The sequence below is a fragment of the Palaemon carinicauda genome, chromosome 39, assembly GCF_036898095.1.
Source record: "Palaemon carinicauda isolate YSFRI2023 chromosome 39, ASM3689809v2, whole genome shotgun sequence".
NCBI classification, from domain to species: Eukaryota; Metazoa; Arthropoda; class Malacostraca; order Decapoda; family Palaemonidae; genus Palaemon; species Palaemon carinicauda.
This window is the reverse complement of record NC_090763.1, coordinates 12,685,413-12,710,798: the sequence shown is the minus strand read 5'-3', so window position 1 is coordinate 12,710,798 and position 25,386 is coordinate 12,685,413. Positions and strand designations below refer to the sequence as shown.

Genomic DNA, 25,386 nt, shown 5'->3' with positions numbered 1-25,386 from the left:
TTCTACGATATTGGTGTAAAAATGGGTAAATTTCACTTTTTTTACTTTTCTCGACTGAAATACATATCTGGTTGCCAGACATAGAAACAATTTTTGCGTCAAATTGAGTTGGTATAGAATTTGATCCCCATACATAGTATAATCAAAATCATGAATAATATTGTATCTAACCCATTTCAGAAATCTGCGATAGAGGGGTAAAAATGGGTAAATTTAACTTTTTTTACTTTTCTCGACCGAAATACATAGCTGGTTGCCAGACATAGAAACAATTTTTGCGTCACATTGAGTTGGTATAGAATTTGATCCCCATACATAGTATAATCAAAATCATGAATAATATTGTATCTAACCCATTTCAGAATTCTGCGATAGAGGGGTAAAAATGGGTAAATTTCACTTTTTTTACTTTTCTCGACTGAAATACATAGCTGGTTGCCAGACATAGAAACAATTTTTGCGTCACATTGAGTTGGTATAGAATTTGATCCCCATACATAGTATAATCAAAATCATGAATAATATTGTATCTAACCCATTTCAGAATTCTGCGATAGAGGGGTAAAAATGGGTAAATTTCACTTTTTTTTACTTTTCTCGACTGAAATACATAGCTGGTTGCCAGACATAGAAACAATTTTTGCGTCACATTGAGTTGGTATAGAATTTGATCCCCATACATAGTATAATCAAAATCATGAATAATATTGTATCTAACCCATTTCAGAAATCTGCAATAGAGGGGTAAAAATGGGTAAATTTCACTTTTTTGACTTTTCTCGACTGAAATACATATCTGGTTGCCAGACATAGAAACAATTTTTGCGTCACATTGAGTTGGTATAGAATTTGATCCCCATACATAGTATAATCAAAATCATGAATAATATTGTATCTAACCCATTTCAGAATTCTGCGATAGAGGGGTAAAAATGGGTAAATTTCACTTTTTTGACTTTTCTCGACCGAAATACATAGCTGGTTGCCAGACATAGAAACAATTTTTGCGTCACATTGAGTTGGTATAGAATTTGATCCTCATACATAGTATAATCAAAATCATGAATAATATTGTATCTAACCCATTTCAGAAATCTGCGATAGAGGGGTAAAAATGGGTAAATTTCACTTTTTTGACTTTTCTCGACTGAAATACATATCTGGTTGCCAGACATAGAAACAATTTTTGCGTCACATTGAGTTGGTATAGATTTTGATCCCCATACATAGTATAATCAAAATCATGAATAATATTGTATCTAACCCATTTCAGAATTCGGCGATAGAGGGGTAAAAATGGGTAAATTTCACTTTTTTGACTTTTCTCGACTGAAATACATAGCTGGTTGCCAGACATAGAAACAATTTTTGCATCACATTGAGTTGGTATAGAAATCGAGCCCTATACATAGTATAATCAAAATCATGAATAATATTGTATCTAACCCATTTCAGAAATCTGCGATAGAGGGGTAAAAATGGGTAAATTTCACTTATTTTACTTTTCTCGACTGAAATACATAGCTGGTTGCTAGACATAGAAACAATTTTTGCGTCACATTGAGTTGGTATAGAATTTGATCCCCATACAAAGTATAATCAAAATCATGAATAATATTGTATCTAACCCATTTCAGAATTCTGCGATAGAGGGGTAAAAATGGGTAAATTTCACTTTTTTGACTTTTCTCGACTGAAATACATATCTGGTTGCCAGACATAGAAACAATTTTTGCGTCACATTGAGTTGGTATAGAATTTGATCCCCATACATAGTGTAATCAAAATCATGAATAATATTGTATCTAACCCATTTCAGAATTCTGCGATAGAAGGGTAAAAATGGGTAAATTTCACTTTTTTGACTTTTCTCGACTGAAATACATAGCTGGTTTCCAGACATAGAAACAATTTTTGCGTCACATTGAGTTGGTATAGAATTTGATCCCCATACATAGTATAATCAAAATCATGAATAATATTGTATCTAACCCATTTCAGAAATCTGCGATAGAGGGGTAAAAATGGGTAAATTTCACTTTTTTGACTTTTCTCGACTGAAATACATAGCTGGTTGCTAGACATAGAAACAATTTTTGCGTCACATTGAGTTGGTATAGAATTTGATCCCCATACAAAGTATAATCAAAATCATGAATAATATTGTATCTAACCCATTTCAGAATTCTGCGATAGAGGGGTAAAAATGGGTAAATTTCACTTTTTTTACTTTTCTCGACTGAAATACATATCTGGTTGCCAGACATAGAAACAATTTTTGCGTCACATTGAGTTGGTATAGAATTTGATCCCCATACATAGTATAATCAAAATCATGAATAATATTGTATCTAACCCATTTCAGAATTCTGAGATAGAGGGGTAAAAATGGGTAATTTTCACTTTTTTTTACTTTTCTCGACTGAAATATACATATCCGGTTGCCAGACATAGAAACAATTTTTGCGTCACATTGAGTTGGTATAGAATTTGAGCCCTATACATAGTATAATCAGAATCATGAATAATATTGTATCTAACCCATTTCAGAATTCTGCGATAGAGGGGTAAAAATGGGTCTTTTTCACTTTTTTGACTTTTCTCGACTGAAATACATATGTGGTTGCCAGACATAGAAACAATTTTTGCGTCACATTGAGTTGGTATAGAATTTGAGCCCCATACATAGTATAATCAGAATCATGAATAATATTGTATATACCCCATTTCAGAGTTCCTCAGATTAAGGGGTAAAAACTGGTAATTTTCATTTGTTCCGTAACTGAAATACAAACCACGCTACTTACATAGGGTAATTACTTCAGCGTAGCCGAATGACGAGTCATTAGAATTTTAACGAGGGTTTACTACCCCACCGCTAGTTAGCAGGGGGTAGGGAAGGGTAGCTTGCTACCCCCCCCCCCCCTTTACACACACAAGTGAGTGCTTCACTCTGCTTTTGGCTCGGGTGAGTATCAGATGTGTCTCCTCTCACCCTCTCTTGACTGCCATTAATCTGTTTTGCTTTCTCATTTCCTACAGAGTGTGTATGAAGTTTGCCTCTATCAATTAATAATGCCTACGTGTCCTGGATTACCTGGCCGCCCTTGTGGGACCTTTATGTCGGCGGTCAACACTGATCCCCACACCTTGTGTCCTCATTGTAGGGGCCAACGGTGTGATAGTGGTAATGTATGCGGTGAGTGTAGGGAGTGGTCTACCTCCCAGTGGGAGAGGTTTGCCCGGCACCGGAAGAAAAAGTCCAAAAGGGATATTTCTCCTTCATAGGCTTTTTTTAAGAGAGAAAATTCCAAGGCTTCTTTTTCCGTAGCCCATTCCTCCTCCGAAGCTCCCACTTGATCGGTCTCTTCTGAGAGGCCGGCGAGTGGTAGCGTAGACCGTAGTTCTGTTGACCGATCCCAGGGTGCGGGAGAGGTAGTTGCCTCCCATAGCGAGGTAGCTGCCCCTCCTCCCCAGGAGGAGGATATTGATTTCTCTGTGAATAACAATGATTTGTTACAGCTTTGGGCTTCCTTAGGGCTTTAGGGTTCGCCCTCCAGGGAAGCCCTGTTTGACATGATCAAAATGGGAGCAGCTGTTAAGCAATCGCTGACGATAGCAGACATAGATCCTCCGTCTATCATGGACGTTGTTGTAACGGAGGCCTCCGGTGTGTCTGATCAAACTCCTGCTCCTGTTGTTACTGAGGTAGCTGAAGGCTTAGCTTCCCCTATGAACATCCTTCGAAGGTGGAACTTAGTCCTACGGTTTTTCCTGCTAGTGATTCTCCCCCTCGGGGGAGTTCACTTACAGAGACTCCTCTGCGGAGGCCTTACGATGGTCAGCTTGCTGATCTCACGACCCCTATAGGGCGTATAAGGCAGGAAGGCTCGTCCACCCCTTCGTCGTAGAGGCCTTCCTTCTCCTCACAAGGGAGTTAGGAAGAGGTGGAGTTTCTCCCATTGATGCGATGGGGGAACGGACCGGCTCGTCCGACTCCCCTGAGGATGAGAAATCCTCATCTGCAGGGGAGGGAGAGAAAGTCGGGGGGGGGGGGGGGGGGGGGGGGGGGGGAAGGAGCCTTGCGCAAGGATTTGTGAGGAAACAGTTTAGCCCTAGGAGAAGTCACCACGGAGGGGACTCCTCTCTTCCTCTTCAGGGGAGAGGAAGCCGCCACTGATTTGTGACCTAGATCAGTGAACACAGGCTTCATAGCCTGCTTAAGAGCTCTGACTATGGTCCCAAACCAGGGCTGCTGGCTGACAGTCGCTCTGTCAGACACTCCCTCTGGAGGGAAGGGGATCGTTCAATCCCTTGGAGGAGTCGACAAACGAGGGTTCGCCTGAAACGAAGCTGAAACGAAAGAGTCCTTAGACCTGTCCGGAAACCTCCCCTCCTCCGGCGAGCGCGCTGTTCTGCGCTTGCGGGGAGGGGAACGAGACAATGACCTGTCCACCTGAAGTTCGGTAAAATCTCGTGCTGTGATCGCGCTGGCGATTGGGGCGCAAATTGCGCTGGTGGTCGCGCGATGAGCCCTGGCCTGGGTCGCGCACGGAAGGATCGTGCGCAGCAGGAATTTCGCTCGCGCGCGCGCGAGGTTGATGGAGCACTGGACGAGGGCGCGATTGCGCAGCCTCGTGGTATCGCGAGGGTGAGTTTGCGCGTTAGGGTGCAGGTGAGCGCTGCGCAGGTTGAGCAGGCATCTTCCCCTGAAGAGATCGTGGGCGCGCATCAGGGTGAGGGCGCACAGGTGTGCTCTGCGGCCATGGGTGCGCAGGGCGCGCAACAGTTTTCGGGCACACAGGTGTGCGCTGTTGAGTTGAGCGCGCATCGCGGGCAACTTTAAACGCGCGTACAGGATTGCGCAGTCTGGATGGAGAGTCCAGGGGTACCTGTGAGCGCCCGTGCGCTAACTTAGGAACCTCCTGGACTGCGCGCTGGATTGTAGAAGTGCGCTGGTGCGTTGGTCAGCGCTTGTGCGCTGTATCAGGAACAACTGTGCAAGGGCGCGCTTCGCGCTTAACTCCAGAAGAGCGCTGAGGGTCTAGAGGTACCTGTGAGCGCCTGTGCACTAACCTAGGTGCCTCTTGGACTGCGCGTGATGAAACAGAAACCAGTGAGCGCGTGTGGGCAGGTGAGTGCTGGCGCGCTATATCAGGAACTGCTGGTAGGCGCTGGCGCGCAGGGGAACCCTGGCGCAGAACAGGAACAGGTGCGCGCACGCGCGCAGGTGAGCACTGTGGCGCTAAGTCGGGAACAGCAGCAGCGTGATGGTGCACAGGGTACACCTGGCGCTTAAGGGATTGAGGCGCAGTTTTGCGCTCAAGTCCCTTGTGACCCGAAGGGATCGGTGCCTGCGCAATGACAGGTTTCGATGGCGCGTAATGTGCGTTAGCATCCTTGAAGGGTGACGGCAGGTCAGCAGGTCTGGAGGGAGAGAGGTCACAGGATCCTGAAGGACGACCTTCCTCCGAAGGGGATCGCGAACGATCTCCAGAGAGGTCTACGGTGGTAGCTGGCAGGAACGGTGAACGGTGAGTCTCCTCCGCAGAGGACTGCGGGGATGACGAGCTGAAGAGGCGCCTCCTAACTCCCTTGTGAGGAGAAGGAAGGCCTCTACGGCGAAGGGGAGGATAAACCTTCCGCCTTAACGCCCTCTAGGGGTCGTGGGATCAGCCAGCTGACCATCGTAAGGCCTCCGCAGAGGAGTCTTTGTATGTAAACTCCCCCGAGGGGGAGAATCACTAGCAGGAGAGACCGTAGGACTAAGTTCCCCCTTCGAAGGATGTTCAGAGGGGGAAGCTAAGCCTTCAGCTACCTCAACAACAACAGGAGCAGGAGTTTGATCAGACACACTGGAGGCCTCCGTTACAACAACGTCGACGATAGACAGAGGATCTATGTCTGCTATCGTCTGCGATTGCTTAACAGCTGCTCCCAGTTTGATCATGTCAAACAGGGATTCCCTGGAGGGCAAACCCTGAAGCCCTAAGGAAGCCCAAAGCTGTAACAAATCATTGTTATTCACAGAGAAATCAATATCCTCCTCCTGGGGAGGAGGGGCAGCTACCTCGCTATGGGAGGCAACTACCTCTCCCGCACCCTGGGATCGGTCAACAGAACTACGGTCTACGCTACCACTCGCCGGCCTCTCAGAATAGACCGTTCGAGTGGGAGCTTCGGAGGAGGAATGGGCTACGGAATAAGAAGCCTTGGAATTTTCTCTCTTCAAAGAAGCCTTTGAAGGAGAAATATCCCTTTTGTACTTTTTCTTCCGGTGCCGGGCAAACCTCTCCCACTGGGAGGTAGACCACTCCCTACACTCACCGCATACATTACCACTATCACACCGTTGGCCCCTACAATGAAGACACAAGGTGTAGGGATCAGTGTTGACCGCCGACATAAAGGTCCCACAAGGGCGGCCAGGTAATCCAGGACACGTAGGCATTATTAATTGATAGAGGCAAACTTCATACACACACTGTAGAAAATGAGAAAACAAAACAGATTAATGGCAGTCAAGAGAGGGTGAGAGGAGACACGTCTGATATTCACCCGAGCCAAAAGCAAAGTGAAGCACTCACTAGTGTGTGTAAGGGGGGGGGGGGGTAGCAAGCTACCCTTCCTTACCCCCTGCTAACTAGCGGGGGTAGTAAACCCTCGTTAAAATTCTAATGGCTCGTCATTCGGCTACACCGAAGTAATTACCCTATGTAAGTAGCGTGGTTTGTATTTCAGTTACGGAACAAGTGAAAATTACCAGTTTTTACCCCTTAATCTGAAGAACTCTGAAATGGGGTATATACAATATTATTCATGATTCTGATTATACTATGTATGGGGCTCAAATTCTATACCAACTCAATGTGACGCAAAAATTGTTTCTATGTCTGGCAACCAGATATGTATTTAAGTCGAGAAAAGTCAAAAAAGTGAAAATAACCCATTTTTACCCCTCTATCGCAGAATTCTGAAATGGGTTAGATACAATATTATTCATGATTCTGATTATACCATGTATGAGGTTCAATTCTATACCAACTCAATGTGACGCAAAAATTGTTTCTATGTCTGGCAACCAGATATGTATTTCAGTCGAGAAAAGTCAAAAAAGTGAAAATTACTCGTTTTTACCCCTCTATCTCAGAATTCTGAAATGGGTTAGATACAATATTATTCATGATTTTGATTATACTATGTATGGGGATCAAATTCTATACCAACTCAATGTGACGCAAAAATTGTTTCTATGTCTGGCAACCAGATATGTATTTCAGTCGAGAAAAGTAAAAAAAGTGAAAATTACCCATTTTTACCCCTCTATCGCCGAATTCTGGAATGGGTTAGATACAATATTATTCATGATTCTGATTATACTATGTATGGGGCTCAAATTCTATACCAACTGAATGTGACGCAAAAATTGTTTCTATGTCTAGCAACCAGCTATGTATTTCAGTCGAGAAAAGTCAAAAAAGTGAAATTTACCCATTTTTACCCCTCTATCGCAGAATTCTGAAATGGGTTAGATATAATATTATTCATGATTTTGATTATACTATGTATTGGGCTCAAATTCTATGCCAACTCAATGTGACGCAAAAATTGTTTCTATGTCTGGCAACCAGATATGTATTTCAGTCGAGAAAAGTCAAAAAAAGTGAAATTTACCCATTTTTACCCCTCTATTGCAGAATTCTGAAATGGGTTAGATACAATATTATTCATGATTCTGATTATACTATGTATGGGGCTCAAATTCTATACCAACTCAATGTGACGCAAAAATTGTTTCTATGTCTGGCAACCAGATATGTATTTCAGTCGAGAAAAGTAAAAAAAGTGAAATTTACCCATTTTTACACCAATATCGCAGAATTCTGAAATGGGTTAGATACAATATTATTCATGATTCTGATTATACTATGTATAGGGCTCAAATTCTATACTAACTCAATGTGACGCAAAAATTGTTTCTATGTCTGGCAACCAGATATGTATTTCAGTCGAGAAAAGTAAAAAAAGTGAAAATTACCCGTTTTTACCCCTCTATCGCAGAATTCTGAAATGGGTTAGATACAATATTATTCATGATTTTGATTATACTATGTATGGGGATCAAATTCTATACCAACTCAATGTGACGCAAAAATTGTTTCTATGTCTAGCAACCAGCTATGTATTTCAGTCGAGAAAAGTCAAAAAAGTGAAATTTACCCATTTTTACCCCTCTATCGCAGAATTCTGAAATGGGTTAGATACAATATTATTCATGATTTTGATTATACTATGTATGGGGATCAAATTCTATACCAACTCAATGTGACGCAAAAATTGTTTCTATGTCTAGCAACCAGCTATGTATGTCAGTCGAGAAAAGTCAAAAAAGTGAAATTTACCCATTTTTACCCCTCTATCGCAGAATTCTGAAATGGGTTAGATACAATATTATTCATGATTTTGATTATACTATGTATGGGGATCAAATTCTATACCAACTCAATGTGACGCAAAAATTGTTTCTATGTCTGGCAACCAGCTATGTATTTCAGTCGAGAAAAGTCAAAAAAGTGAAATTTACCCATTTTTACACCAATATCGCAGAATTCTGAAATGGGTTAGATACAATATTATTCATGATTCTGATTATACTATGTATGGGGATCAAATTCTATACCAACTCAATGTGACGCAAAAATTGTTTCTATGTCTGGCAACCAGATATGTATTTCAGTCGAGAAAAGTAAAAAAAGTGAAAATTACTCATTTTCACCCCTCTATCGCTGAATTCTGAAATGGGTTAGATACAATATTATTCATGATTTTGATTATACTATGTATGGGGATCAAATTCTATACCAACTCAATGTGACGCAAAAATTGTTTCTATGTCTAGCAACCAGCTATGTATGTCAGTCGAGAAAAGTCAAAAAAGTGAAATTTACCCATTTTTACCCCTCTATCGCAGAATTCTGAAATGGGTTAGATACAATATTATTCATGATTTTGATTATACTATGTATGGGGATCAAATTCTATACCAACTCAATGTGACGCAAAAATTGTTTCTATGTCTGGCAACCAGCTATGTATTTCAGTCGAGAAAAGTCAAAAAAGTGAAATTTACCCATTTTTACACCAATATCGCAGAATTCTGAAATGGGTTAGATACAATATTATTCATGATTCTGATTATACTATGTATGGGGCTCAAATTCTATACCAACTCAATGTGACGCAAAAATTGTTTCTATGTCTGGCAACCAGATATGTATTTCAGTCGAGAAAAGTAAAAAAAGTGAAAATTACTCATTTTCACCCCTCTATCGCTGAATTCTGAAATGGGTTAGATACAATATTATTCATGATTCTGATTATACCATGTATGGGGATCAAATTCTATACCAACTCAATGTGACGCAAAAATTGTTTCTATGTCTGGCAACCAGATATATATTTCAGTCGAGAAAAGTAAAAAAAGTGAAAATTACTCATTTTCACCCCTCTATCGCTGAATTCTGAAATGGGTTAGATACAATATTATTCATGATTTTGATTATACTATGTATGGGGCTCAAATTCTATACCAACTCAATGTGACGCAAAAATTGTTTCTATGTCTAGCAACCAGCTATGTATTTCAGTCGAGAAAAGTCAAAAAAGTGAAATTTACCCATTTTTACCCCTCTATCGCAGAATTCTGAAATGGGTTAGATACAATATTATTCATGATTTTGATTATACTATGTATGGGGCTCAAATTCTATGCCAACTCAATGTGACGCAAAAATTGTTTCTATGTCTGGCAACCAGATATGTATTTCAGTCGAGAAAAGCCAAAAAAAGTGAAATTTACCCATTTTTACCCCTCTATTGCAGAATTCTGAAATGGGTTAGATACAATATTATTCATGATTCTGATTATACTATGTATGGGGCTCAAATTCTATACCAACTCAATGTGACGCAAAAATTGTTTCTATGTCTGGCAACCAGATATGTATTTCAGTCGAGAAAAGTAAAAAGAGTGAAATTTACCCATTTTTACACCAATATCGCAGAATTCTGAAATGGGTTAGATACAATATTATTCAGGATTATGATTATACTATGTATAGGGCTCAAATTCTATACCAACTCAATGTGACGCATAAATTGTTTCTATGTCTGGCACCCAGATATGTATTTCAGTCGAGAAAAGTCAAAAAAGTGAAAATTACTCGTTTTTACCCCTCTATCGCAGAATTCTGAAATGGGTTAGATACAATATTATTCATGATTTTGATTATACTATGTATGGGGATCAAATTCTATACCAACTCAATGTGACGCAAAAATTGTTTCTATGTCTAGCAACCAGCTATGTATTTCAGTCGAGAAAAGTCAAAAAAGTGAAATTTACCTATTTTTACCCCTCTATCGCAGAATTCTGAAATGGGTTAGATACAATATTATTCATGATTTTGATTATACTATGTATGGGGATCAAATTCTATACCAACTCAATGTGACGCAAAAATTGTTTCTATGTCTAGCAACCAGCTATTTATGTCAGTCGAGAAAAGTCAAAAAAGTGAAATTTACCCATTTTTACCCCTCTATCGCAGAATTCTGAAATGGGTTAGATACAATATTATTCATGATTTTGATTATACTATGTATGGGGATCAAATTCTATACCAACTCAATGTGACGCAAAAATTGTTTCTATGTCTAGCAACCAGCTATGTATTTCAGTCGAGAAAAGTCAAAAAAGTGAAATTTACCCATTTTTACACCAATATCGCAGAATTCTGAAATGGGTTAGATACAATATTATTCATGATTCTGATTATACTATGTATGGGGCTCAAATTCTATACCAACTCAATGTGACGCAAAAATTGTTTCTATGTCTGGCAACCAGATATGTATTTCAGTCGAGAAAAGTCAAAAAAGTGAAAATTACTCGTTTTTACCCCTCTATCGCAGAATTCTGAAATGGGTTAGATACAATATTATTCATGATTCTGATTATACTATGTATGTGGATCAAATTCTATACCAACTGAATGTGACGCAAAAATTGTTTCTATGTCTAGCAACCAGCTATGTATTTCAGTCGAGAAAAGTCAAAAAAGTTAAATTTACCCATTTTTACCCCTCTATCGCAGAATTCTGAAATGGGTTAGATACAATATTATTCATGATTTTGATAATACTATGTATGGGGATCAAATTCTATACCAACTCAATGTGACGCAAAAATTGTTTCTATGTCTAGCAACCAGTTATGTATTTCAGTCGAGAAAAGTCAAAAAAGTGAAATTTACCCATTTTTACCCCTCAATCTGCAGAATTCTGAAATGGGTTAGATACAATATTATTCATGATTTTGATTATACTATGTATGGGGATCAAATTCTATACCAACTCAATGTGACGCAAAAATTGTTTCTATGTCTGGCAACCAGCTATGTATTTCAGTCGAGAAAAGTCAAAAAAGTGAAATTTACCCATTTTTACCCCTCTATCGCAGAATTCTGAAATGGGTTAGATACAATATTATTCATGATTCTGATTATACTATGTATGAGGATCAAATTCTATACCAACTCAATGTGACGCAAAAATTGTTTCTATGTCTGGCAACCAGCTATGTATTTCAGTCGAGAAAAGTCAAAAAAGTGAAATTTACCCATTTTTACCCCTCTATCGCAGAATTCTGAAATGGGTTAGATACAATATTATTCATGATTCTGATTATACTATGTATGGGGCTCAAATTCTATACCAACTCAATGTGACGCAAAAATTGTTTCTATGTCTGGCAACCAGATATGTATTTCAGTCGAGAAAAGTCAAAAAAGTTAAATTTACCCATTTTTACCCCTCTATCGCAGAATTCTGAAATGGGTTAGATACAATATTATTCATGATTTTGATAATACTATGTATGGGGATCAAATTCTATACCAACTCAATGTGACGCAAAAATTGTTTCTATGTCTAGCAACCAGTTATGTATTTCAGTCGAGAAAAGTCAAAAAAGTGAAATTTACCCATTTTTACCCCTCAATCTGCAGAATTCTGAAATGGGTTAGATACAATATTATTCATGATTTTGATTATACTATGTATGGGGATCAAATTCTATACCAACTCAATGTGACGCAAAAATTGTTTCTATGTCTGGCAACCAGCTATGTATTTCAGTCGAGAAAAGTCAAAAAAGTGAAATTTACCCATTTTTACCCCTCTATCGCAGAATTCTGAAATGGGTTAGATACAATATTATTCATGATTTTGATTATACTATGTATGAGGATCAAATTCTATACCAACTCAATGTGACGCAAAAATTGTTTCTATGTCTGGCAACCAGCTATGTATTTCAGTCGAGAAAAGTCAAAAAAGTGAAATTTACCCATTTTTACCCCTCTATCGCAGAATTCTGAAATGGGTTAGATACAATATTATTCATGATTCTGATTATACTATGTATGGGGCTCAAATTCTATACCAACTCAATGTGACGCAAAAATTGTTTCTATGTCTGGCAACCAGATATGTATTTCAGTCGAGAAAAGTCAAAAAAGTGAAAATTACCCATTTTTACCCCTCAATCTGCTCAAAACTACACATTGTTCTAGAAGTTTTATTTCACCTGTGACCAAGAAAATCAAACTATTGTTCTCTAGTCTTGGGTAGTGCCTTAGCCTCTGTACCATGGTCTTCTACTGTCTTGGGTTAGAGTTCTCTTCATCTTGTTTTGTTAAAGTTTTTATAGTTTATATAGGAAATATTTATTTTAATGTTGTTACTGTTCTTAAAATATTCTATTTATTCTTTTTCCCTATCCTCACTGGGTTGCTTTCCCTGTTGGAGCCCTTGGGCTTATAACTTATCCTGCTTTTCTAACTAGGGCTGTAGCTTAGCAAATAATAATAATAATAATAATAATAATAATAATAATTATTATTATTATTATTAAAAAAGGCAAAAACTTGAAAATTGACAAAATTTATCGCCCAACCACCAGGCCTGCTTCCGGATGCAACATGCTGCCAAAATTTCATTCTTATTGTTTTTAATTTTCTTTCATTCTTTTTTTATTCCACATTGTAAGCAAATCTAGGAATGAGATTTATTTTTTCATTTTTCAATATCTGTGCAGTCATTTAAGCCCACAGTTCATTTATCAACATTTGTGACTGATACAGTGATAGGTGTATTAGTATTTTGATTTGATTTTAAGATGAGTAATCTTTGTGCAAACAATATTTCCCTTAATCATTAACAAGTCTGAATGAAAAGGCATAGTGACAGTGTTGCAAGATGGGCGAGACTAAATATCCCTGTTTTGGTCTTTCAAAATTGGTTCATGGCTATATCCTGAACTTGAGGCACATTCAACAATAGGAATACATTGGGCCTATAGCATAATAGAAATCTAGATACAAAACAAATATTTGTGAAGAAAAGGTTACGAATTTACTAAAAGAAAAACTTCCTGTTTCTTTGAAAACCCATTTTTTTTTTCGTTAGTGTGAAGGAAGAAAAATAATATATGATGATGAGCGAGGATGGATATTTTAGAAAATATATATAAAGTTATGAAAAACAGGCGTACATAATGTGTTGAATGCATGCCGATAACATAATTTTAATTATTTGTGGAGAAAATTCCAAATAAATAGTAAAATTATCCAACATGAAAACTGATTCTGTTGTTTTCAAGCTTATTTATTGTCTAATAGGAATTCTTTGGGTCGGATTAAAAGCTTCGTTAATCCTTTGTTTGCCGGGAGGGATATATATAATAGTTAATCTGCAACAACATAATAGTTAAACTGTCGATCTACTCCCACTACCATCTGTTCAGAATTCGTGCCCTCATTAACAGAAACAATCTTTTTGCTATTTGTTATAGATTTTGTGTCTTTCCAATTTAATTTTACATATATCCTGCTTTTCATAAATATGAAACCTTCGAATAAAATTTCCCAATTGATTTTAGTATTATTTTTCCCTTTTTACCCTCTTGGACTCAAAATTTCCCAAAAACGTTAATTTTCCTCCAACTGGCCACATTATGACTATCAGTGGTTAGAGCTTTATATACACCAGAGTATTAGTACCCTCATTAATAGAACCAACTTTTCTACTATTTGTTAGAGATTTTGTAGCTTCTCCCATTTAAGTATCGTGCTTTACATAAATGCGAAACCGAGTAAACTTTCTCTGTTGATTTCGAAGTTTTCTTCTCATTTTCCTAAAACAGGGAAATGTTCCTCTATTCTGTTTTAATGTTAATATTTTATTTTAATTGTTCATTACTTAAGTCGTTTTTTCCTTATTTCCCTACTAGGATCCTATCGAGACACTACTAAAACATCGTCTGTTATTATGACCTGGCCTTACTAATCGAGAAAGTTATTTACTGCTAGCCGAACATAACGCTATCCTCGGGTAGCTATCTCCGGATAGAAAGATTTCAGTATAGACAACTGTCCATGAATGTCTTGACTATTTGCCTGCCGTCATTAATTGCCTTACCACGTCATCTGAAACCAGTAGGTTGCCTCATTCTTCCACTGATAGCTGTCATAAATAGGTAGCGTTTAAAGCCTACTGACAGTCATAATGTATAAGAATTCGTTTGCTGACGTTTGCAAGCAACTAAGAATCCGTCTCGTCTGCAGCTTTCTTTCTTCGCGCTTCCGGCCCTCCGGGACAAGTTTGCCAGGTTGGCCTCTTTTCAGGCCAAAAAATCTCAAATTTGGCCTTTTTGAAATTAGTTGGCCTTTAGTTATATCAGGAAAAAAATGTTGGCTTTAATAAAATACTATATTTTTGGCCTTTTTCTAATAATGGATTGGCCTTCTAAAGCTGCGGTTGATTAGAAGTTGCCCTTTTCTCATATAGAAAACCTGGCAACCCTGCTCAGGGGTTGACCAAAGACAGTAAAGGGAGGACAGGGAAGCCTACCTATAAAAACGTGCGCTTTAGCAGCGCCACCTATTGCCAACGTACCCTACTAATTAGCTGAAAAACTCTAACGGGGTTTTTGGTATTTCGGAAGGTTATATGTTACCAGAAAAATCATCCAATAATTGGTCTATTATTATTTATCTAGTGATTTTCCATAGATTTATATCAAATTATATAAATCATTAGACTAGTATAAGGAATAATTTCTACATTAGTAAAGCCTACATAATCAGAAGAAAATATATTTGTGGAAATGGGGATTTTTTGGGTTGTTTTATGGAATTTTTTATCATGAGTATTGGGGATTTTTAGACTAGGCCATCTGGCAATACTGCTTTGGATAAACATGGTGCCTACCGCAAAGAGGAAGATATTGTGTAGCATGATAATTGCTTTGTGAGTGATGAAAAGAATAAAAAGAAGAGAATTTGGTGTAGAGAATGGTTCAGTAAGACATGCATATGGCAGTTACACAACGATATTAAAGAACTAGAAGATGGCCATGAAAGATATTTCAGGGACTATTATTATTATTATTATTATTATTAATTGGTAAGCTACAATCATAGCTGGAAAAGCAGAATGCTATAGGCCCAGGGACTCCAACAGGAAAAAATAGCCCGATGAGGAAAGTAAACTAGGAAAAATAGAATATTTTAAGAATAACATCAAAATAAATGTCTCCTATATAAACCATAAAAAACTTTAACAAAACAAACGGAAGAGAAATAAAACAGAATAGTGTGCCCGAGTGTACCCTCAAGAAAGAGGACTCTAACCCCAGAGCTGTGTAAGACCAAGGTACAGAGGCTATGGCACTACCCAATACTAGAAAACAGAGGTTTGATTTTAGAGTGTCCTTCTCCTACACGAGTTGCTTATCACAGCTAAAGAGTCTCTTCTACCCTTATCAAGAGAAAAGTGGCCAGTGAACAATGTACTACTGTCCGGCCAGTCAAAGGACTCCATAACTCTAGCTGTAGTATCTCAACAGGGGGCTGGTGCCCTGGCTATCCTACTGCCTATACTGTCGACTATTTGAGAATGAGGGTAAGCATGTTTTACACTTTTACTAGGAAAGCTGGAGCCATAAATTATGATTATATATATATATATATATATATATATATATATATATATATATATATATATATATATATATATATATATATATATATGTGTGTGTGTGTGTGTGTGTGTGTGTGTGTGTGTGGACAGTTTATATACAAGCCAGTAATGCTTCAAGTAATCAAATTGAGAGAGAGATGGAACCCAACTGGAAACTATTAAGCCATATATGAATTACGCTTGCAAAATAACCTACTTGTCTTGTATTTAACAAACTGGCATACTAAAATATATTTAATACAACTAACTCTACAAAATATATAATCTATACAAGAAATCCATCTAAATAGCAGAAGGAAACAAACTAAAAGCTATCAAGCCACATAATGATTTTCACCTGCAAAATAGCTTTTAGTAGTCTAGCATTTAATAAACTAACCACCTAGTTAATATATATGATACAGCTAACTATACAAGAAATCTTTTCAAATGATAAAATGAAACAAACTGAATGCTATCAAGCCATTTATGAATTCAAGAACTTGCAGGAAAACTACATTGACTCGAGAAGGCCAGGGTAGAAGTGATTTCGCTATAAGACCCATCGGGCAATTTGACAGTTTGTCCGTCAAGTGTGTCCGTTAGGGGAGAGGTCCGCAGATAGGGCCCGCTCGTGTGGACAGGCCTTCAGCAACTAAGAATTCGTCTGCTGACACCTGTAAGCAACTAAAAATATGTCACTAACTTACGCTTATTTTAGACATTAAAAAAGAAAAAACAAGAATATTATCACAAACAAACTACAATATCACACCTTTGTCCCCAGATCAGCAGGAGGCTTATGCAATTTCTTCTGTGAAACTAAAATCTCAATTTCTTCGTCCTTGTCAGTGGCGAATGAGCGACACAAAGAGGGCTTTGACAAAGTCCGGCGGACAGAGAGGAGCTGGTCGGGCGAGTCTGAGCGATGGACACAACAACCAAAAAGGGGCGCTGTGGTGGGCGGGGACTGAGAATCGGCGTGGTAAAAACATTTGCTAACGTGCAAAAGGGTTGTATTATGGGGAGTTAAGGCAATGGGGAATAAACGATGGAGGAATGTCACCGATAGATGCCTCCAACACATCCTAACTTCGCCTCTTAAGACCCTCATGTTTGATGATTGATACTGTTCTCAGACGTTCTCTTTCCACAAGAATGCACAATTATGTTTAATCTCTGTCACTGCACTTTTTTAAAATGCATTTAACTCTTATCTTGATATCTAAATGTGACACTGCATAATTGCCGTTTATTTTTCGTTTAAAGCCATACGTTTTCCCCCCACTTTCAAAATGACTCTATGGCCCCTAGCCAGTTCTACTCTTTCGCATTGAAAATTCAATGTTGGGAACAGCTGCTGGTAGGTCAGCTGCTTTATATGCTTACCGGTATATTAAATTGTGCAGTTGCCATTTAGCGTAATAAACACCAGAACATCTGCCAAAACTTTATTAAAAATGTCTTGAATGTCAAGATGCAACCAATGCACGTGGATGAACACTTGATAGGCAACCACTCTTCCACCATATATATTTATCATCAGTATGCCATAATTTTGGTATATGATATTGGTATATGATATACAGTCAAGTACGCATACAACAATTATTACAAAATAGAAATTTGCAAAGCAGCTGGGAATTTACGGGCTGCAATATTGCAAGAAACTATCTCTGACAGGAAGGTACAGGTAATAATATAAAACAAGAGTTGGGAATTAAAATGTTTACTCATTGGACTATATTAATCTTCCTTAACAATATAATAATTTTGAAGAACCCCCTTACATGCACAGTGTATGTCAACAGTTTAAAGATAGTTAAAGAAAGACGCTCCTCTTTGTTATATACTGTAGACCGTTCTCAATACTAAATTGTCTTTCTGGTGATTTACACTGTTGAATGAAGAGGCTGTTTTGAAGGTTTTATTATCGTTGTTGATTATTATTATTATTATTATTATTATTATTATTATTATTATTATTAATTGCCAAGCTACAACCCTAGTTGGAAAAGCAGGATGCTAAAAGCCAAGGAGTTCCAACAGGGAAAATAGCCCAGTGAGGAAAGGAAAAAAGGAAAAAGGAAATATTTTAAGAACAGTAACAACATTGATATAAATAACTCCTATCTACACTATAAAAAGTTCATCAAAACAATAGGAATAGGAATAAGATATAATAGGGTGCCTGAGTGTACCCTCAAGCAAGAGAACTCTAACCCAAGACAATGAAAAACCATGGTACAGAGGCTATTGCACTATCCAAGACCAGAGAACAATGGTTTGATTTTAGAGTGTCCTCCTCCTAGAGGAGCTACTTACCATAGCTAAAGAGTCTCTTCTACCCTTACCAAGAGGAAAGTAGCCACTGAATGATTACATTGCAATAGTTAACCCCTAGACCGAAGAAGAATTGTTTGTTAATCTCAGTGTTGTCAGGTGTATGAGGACAGAGAAGAATATGTAAAGAATAGGCCAGACTATTTGGTGTGTGTGTGTGTGTGTGTGTGTGTGTAGGCAAATGGAAAATTAACCATAACCAGAGAGAAGGATACAATGTAGTACTGTCTGGCCAGTCAAAGGACCCCATAACTCTCTAGAGGTAGTATCTCAACCATTCCTAGCTGTACCGTCTAGAAAGAAAAAATGTCTAAATTACGAACCAAGCTATAATTCTAAGAAGAGAATATTAATTTCCTATGATTATCTGAAAAATCTATCGACCTCAGCCACAAGTTCATACAATATTTATACAATGCCAATCCCCATATGGCAAGGAAAAATTTGTGATAATATTGTGTGGTCTATACAGCTATATAAACACTCAAGTCTTCGGGTAGTTGAATCAGTGGAACTTCAAACTTGCAGCAAACGTTTTATGTTGAACAAGCTGACATAAGTCTTTTTATAGTTTATATATGAAAGATGTTTTAATGATATTGTTTATAAAATATCTTATTGCAATTGTTCATTACTTCTTATATCGTTTATTTATTTCCTTATTTCCTTTCCTTACTGGGGTATTTTTCCCTGTTGGAGACTTTGGGCTTATAGCAGCTTGCTTTTCCAACTAGGGTTGTAGCTTTGCTAGTAATAATAATAATAATAATAATAATAATAATAATAATAATAATAATTTGTCTGACAAGTTTGAAAAAACAAAAAACATACGATGAATTCTCACCGGCCGACGAAATATGCCGAGAAATTTGAATTAGTGTAATGAGTGTTATGATGAATTATTGCATAGAAGATATTTATGCAATACCATACTCGCCACCGCCTCACTGTGCCAACGCAAGAGCCCGTGCTTTGCATAAGGTGGGGGTAATCTAAAACCACCGAACCGCAACGTGTCTCTCTCTCTCTCTCTCTCTGTTTGCGATTGTTGACTGATAAATAAGGAAAGGGGTCTATGGAAGATTATCTAGCGGTTCTAGCCCTATAATTAATTTTCGGAAGGAATGTACCTTTCGCTATAACAAAGAGCTTCTCCTGTAATCCTATTGCATTTCCCATAAGAAAACTAAACCCTGTATCCTATCTATCTATCTATCTATCTATATATATATATATATATATATATATTATATATATATATATATAGTGGCTATAATACATATATATATATATATATATATATATATATATATATATATATATATATATATATATATATATATATATAGTGGCTATAATACATATATATATATATATATATATATATATATATACATATACATATATACATATATATATATATATATATATATAAATATATATATATATATATATATATATATATACTGTACACATACACATGTGTGTGTGTATGTGTACAGCATTTATATATATGTATATGTATATGTATATGTATATATATATATATATATATATATATATATATAATTTTTGATAAAAATATGAAACATACCTAAAAGTTCATTAACTTAACTCAACAAACTGAAACCATATATGTACTAAGTGAAAATTGCAATAAAACATTACAAAAATAGGTCAACAAAGAAATCTAAAAAATTTAAACATCCATGGTGCATAGCATTTCAAAGAACGATGACTGAACCTTTACCTTTTCAACCAGCATCATTATTATTAATTATTATTATTTTATTGTTATTGTTACTATTATTATTATATAGTTATAGTTTAGTTATTATTGTTATTATTAGTTGGAAAAGCAAAATGCCATAAGCCCAAGAGCTCCAATAGGGTAAAATATTCCAGTGAAGAAAGGAAATAAGGAAATAAACGATATAAGAAGAAATGAACAATTAATGATATTTTTAAAACATTAACATTAAAATAGATACTTCATATATATAAACTATAAAGACTTATGACTCTCTCTCTCTCTCTCTCTCTCTCTCTCTCTCTCTCTCTCTCTCTCTCTCTCTCTCACACACACATTCTTGTACACATTATTATTATCATTGTTATTATTATTATTACTTGCTAAGCTACAACCCTAGTTAGAACAGCAGGATGCTCTAAGCCCAGGGGCCACAACTGGGAAAATAGCCTAGAGAGGAAAGGAAATAAGGAAAAATAAAATATTTTAAGAACAGCAACAATTTGCCCGAGTGTACCCTCAAGCAAGAGAACTCAAACCCAAGACAGTGGAAGACCATGGTACAGAGGCTATGGCACTACCCAAGCCTAGAGAACAATGGTATGATTTTGGAGTGTCCTCTTCCTAAAAGAGCTGCTTACCATAGCTTCAGTCTCTCTACTACCATTACCAAGAGGAAAGTAGCCACTGAAAAATTATAGTGCATAAGGTTAACCCTTTGAGTGAAGAAGAGTTTAGTAGTCTCAGTGTCATCAGGTGTATGAAGTTAGAGGAGAATCTGTAAAGAATAGGCCAGACTATTCGGTGTACACGTAGGCAAAGGTAAAGTGATCCGTAACCAGAGGGAAGGATCCAATGTAACCCCATCTGGCTAGTCAAAGGATCCCACAACTCTCTAGCGGTAGTATCTCAACGGGTGGCTGGTGGCAAATATGCTCACTCATGTATTATAGTCACGACCGGAAACACGTGTCTTCATTTTCCCTTTCGTGGCTATAATACATAATGCTCATCACGTGCATTCTTTCGTTATCTGTACACGTACTTAATTATATCTAATGCATCTTGTACTAATTACTACCGCTGTTCATTGGAATACGACATTAGGGAGAAAATTCTGAAGGTAAGCAGTAGAGGGACACTGCAAGATGCAATGGGGAACTCAAAGTGACATGAAAGAACAAAATTAAAGTGATTAAAAGAGAGCGACAGGAGTATAAACAGTCCCCGGAGTAACCAAGCATTAATAGTTTATTAACGACGCAACACGACAAAAGCTGTGAGGGGTAACCGAATTGCCAGACGAGGATCTATCTCTGGTGGTTTAATATGAGGGGAAAAGTTCATGTATATATTTCAGAATATGTAGAATTTGAGAGAGAGAGAGAGAGAGAGAGAGAGAGAGAGAGAGAGAGAGAGAGAGAGAGAGAGAGAGAGAGAGAGAGAGAGAGAGAATGAATTATACACGTGAGCGAAAGTTAATTTTTTTGTTCACTAGCTAAATGAAATGTTAGCATATTTGTGCATTTGCTGACTCATGCCCCTTATAGATTTGGATCGAAAATATAATCTATAAAAATACTTTCCGTTACATATTTTACCTCTACCAACTCTATTTCAAGAGGAGGAAATCAGATTACAAACAAACTTAGTACGAATAGCATTTCTACATCTCGATAAATGAAATCTGTAAAGGCATTACCTTTTCGGATTTCGCATCGCCGAATCCGTGTTATGTAAATATTTTCAACTCTTACTTGCTACGGGATATTTGTATATATCTTTGTATAGAGAATTTTATGGCCTGTCCACCATTATATGTAATATGATTTGTTTTATGTTTGTTGCTTTGTAATCTCTTTGTAAAAATGTAGAAGAAACACAAATCGCCGGTCAGAATTGACCTTTGTGCTTACAAAGGTTGTGTGTGTGTGTGTGTGTATGTGTGTGTGTGTGCGTGTGTGTGTAGATTGCCTTGCTTTATGAAAGACACGGGCTCTTGCGTTGGCAGCCCGTAAAAGAATGTAAATGTATTGTGTTTTAATTTAACTTTGAAAGAGCGATACGAAGGCAGCTGCCCGACTAGAGCACTACTATTCCGTCCGCACGGCTTAATGTACTAAGAGTCTTGCATAAGGCAAGGCAATCTTAAAGCAAGCAAGCAATAACCGCATTCCCGTTTTGGGTTACGATAAGAAAAAAATCAATTTCTCCAGTACGGAAGAGGATCCGGGTTTGGGTGACAAAATCTGCATTGCAGCGCCTCGTCTGAGTTTCGGACTCCTGCCACGGTGGTCATGGTGCTTTCCTCCTTTCCCAAGAACCCGTGTCCTGCCATATACAGGGCAATATAATACCATACCATACCAGCAATAAACGTCTCAGCGCCGCTCCCGCGCCGACAAAATCTCCCATTACTCTACTCTCGTAGTGAAATTTCCACAGCGGAACCCGTAGAGTTTCACCAACCCACCATGTCCGTCTTCTTCCTCGGAGACTGGGGATGGCTCTTGTATGATCCATGTGATCGTCACTGTAAGAAGCAGTACAGCGACCCATCCTGTGACTGTACCGGTTGCAAGAGCTATATATCGCATAGATATGAACTCTCTAAAACGATTCGCCTTGAAAGGAACGCTATCAATGACCAAACTCTACCTGGCCACAATATAAGATGTAGTTGCGTTGAAAGGTAGACTGCATCATATAGGTGTATCCGCCGTCACTTCACAGTACCCAAGGAACCGGATACACCCTTCCCCGAACGATAGAAGAACCCAGAACCTCCAACTCCTCAGCCTTCACCCGAATCAACTCCTCAGCCATCACCTATTATTATTATTATTATCATTATTAGTATGATTATTATTAGCTAAGCTACAACCCTAGTTGGAAAAGCAAGATGCTATAAGCCCAAACGCTCTAACAGGAAAAATACTACCACTAGAGAGTTATGGCGTCTTTTGACTTGCCAGACAGTACTACATTGGATGCTTCTCTCTGGTTACGGTTCATTTTCCTTTGGCTTACACATACACTGAATAGTCTGGCATATTCTTCACATATTCTCCTCTGTTCTCATACACCTGACAACACTGAGATTACTAAACAATTCTTCTTCATCCAAGGGGTTAACTACTCCACTGTAATTGTTCAGTGGCCACTTTCCCCTTTCTAAGGGTAGAAGAGACTCTTTAGCTATGGTAAGCAGCTCTTCTAGGAGGACACTCCAAAATTAAACCATTGTTCTCTAGTCTTGGGTAGTGCAATAGCCTCTGTACCATGGTCTTCAACTGTCTTGGGTTAGAGTTCTCTTGCTTGAGGGTACACTCGGGACACTATTCTACTGTATCTTATTTCTCTTCCTCTTCTTTCGTTAAAGTTTATATAGTTTAAATATGAGATATTTATTTTAATGTTACTCTTCTCAAGATATTTTATTTTTCCTTGTTTCCTTTCCTCACTGGGCTATTTTCCCTGTTGGAGCCCCTGGGTTTATAGCATCCTGCTTTTCCAACTAGGGTTGTAGCTTAGCAAGTAATAAAGATAATAATAATGATAGCCCAGTAATGAAAGGAAATAAGGCAATAAATAAACTCCATGCGAAGTAATGAACAATGTAAAATGTTTTAAGAACAGTAATATTATTAAAATAGATCTTTCATATATAAACTACAAAATCTTAACCTCAGCAGTCAACTGCACAATCAGCTTGGACCCAATACCGGCGCCTGAGACCTCCACAGCCATGGAGACAGAAGACCAGACTGTTGAGACCCTGACAGTCCTTGAGGGAAACCATTCCCCTGACTGTAATTGCACGGATTGCTTAACCTAGCTTCTGGAAGAGGCCACTCCTTTTGCCTCCAACACCCCCAACACCTGTAACTGCACCGCAGACAGAGGAGAAGAAACCTCTACCAATTTCATGCTCCAGCAACCCGACAGCTCCATGTCTTATGCCGCAATTGCTGCCATGGCCGCCAGACCTGGAATGCGGATATCGGCTCGACCGAATCGCAAAGGGGAGCCTATCATCTCCCTTAAGGATCAAGAAACCGCCAGCTCCTTACAGAATGAGTCCTCCCTGACGCTGCTTGACCCTGTCACAATACGGAGGAAAGCCGTCGTGGCTAAGTATCCTGTCAAAATGCCTCTCACCCTAGCCACTTCAATGGGGCGGAGCGCTGCAAGAACAAGGGCATCCCTGTCAACAAGCTCAGTCCTTTTCATCAGTCCAGTCCCACCAACATTGAACTTATGCATATGGGGAACTTTCTCCATCATTTACTACACACTGGAGCCCCTCCGATACTTCCGCTGCCAGCGTTTTGCGGCGCATCATAGAGAAGACTGCATGGGACCCATCATTTGCGGAGTCTACAGCCAGCCCCACGAGACCGACGTCTGCATCTCTGCTCACAAGCAGGGCAAAGAAACCAGGCCCAAGTGCCCAAACTATTCTCGGCCTCATCACGCATGGAATAGGCAATGCTTAGAGCGGCTGAAGAGGATTGCAGCCATGAAGAGGACCTCCCCACATCAGCCACCAAAGGGACTTTTGACGCAGACACAGCCGCCCCAGAACCAGAGACCTCCCCACCAGAGAACTCTTCGTCAGCCATCGACCATACCTGCCCCTGAGACCAGCATCCCTTCCAAATCCTACGCATTGCCATCCTACCTAAACCCTCACTCAAGAAATTGAGTCCCTATCCCACGAACACCTTATACCTCTAGCCATCCAAATTCTCCAGTCATTTCCCTTGCCAAAATCCCCAGCTTCCTGGAGTTACTCTGCCAACTTGACCTTCCAACCACTAAACAGGGATACGTTCTCTTTGCTTAAAATAGTTCCTGTCTCCTACTATTTAAAAATCTTCTCTCCTCTCCCAGTCTCTCCAACTCACTGGGACTTGTCTGTTAGTAGGAGAGACTACTAACAGACTTTGTCTGTTAACCCCTCCGTATGTGGACCTAAAAAGGAGTCGCACCTCCGGCCTGCTTACTTCCCTTTCGCACCAGCCAGAGCAACTTGTCCCTTTGTGTTTCAGAATCAGTAACCCCCCCCCCCCTCCTCTTGGTGTTTCAGAATCCAGAAACCCCTTGTAAGTAACAATTTTTACTCGATTCGCTTTCACTGACCTTTGGCCTCCCTCTTGGAAGCTACTCTTGCATAATTCAATTTTCCCTTACGGGCTACCAACGCA

At 38.5% G+C, this 25,386-nt stretch overlaps 1 protein-coding gene across 6 annotated transcripts in view; it reads right to left on the bottom strand.

The window, feature by feature from the left end:
- LOC137631010 (uncharacterized oxidoreductase YjmC-like) overlaps positions 1 to 25,386 on the bottom strand; it is a 101,488-nt gene that overhangs the window by 64,221 nt on the left and 11,881 nt on the right. For 2 of the 6 annotated variants that reach the window (XR_011041836.1, XM_068362552.1), the window contains exon 1: positions 16,859 to 17,419. The exons of 2 other annotated variants lie outside the window; for them this stretch is intronic. Coding sequence is in view for 1 of the 4 variants with exons in the window: in XM_068362552.1 (XP_068218653.1) it covers positions 16,859 to 17,197 (339 nt within the window). In the remaining 3 variants the exon portion in view is untranslated. Of the gene's footprint in view, positions 1 to 14,493; positions 14,689 to 16,858; positions 17,420 to 25,386 lie in introns of those variants that run through there. 2 more of the 6 variants (XM_068362554.1, XM_068362556.1) reach the window with 2 other exon arrangements.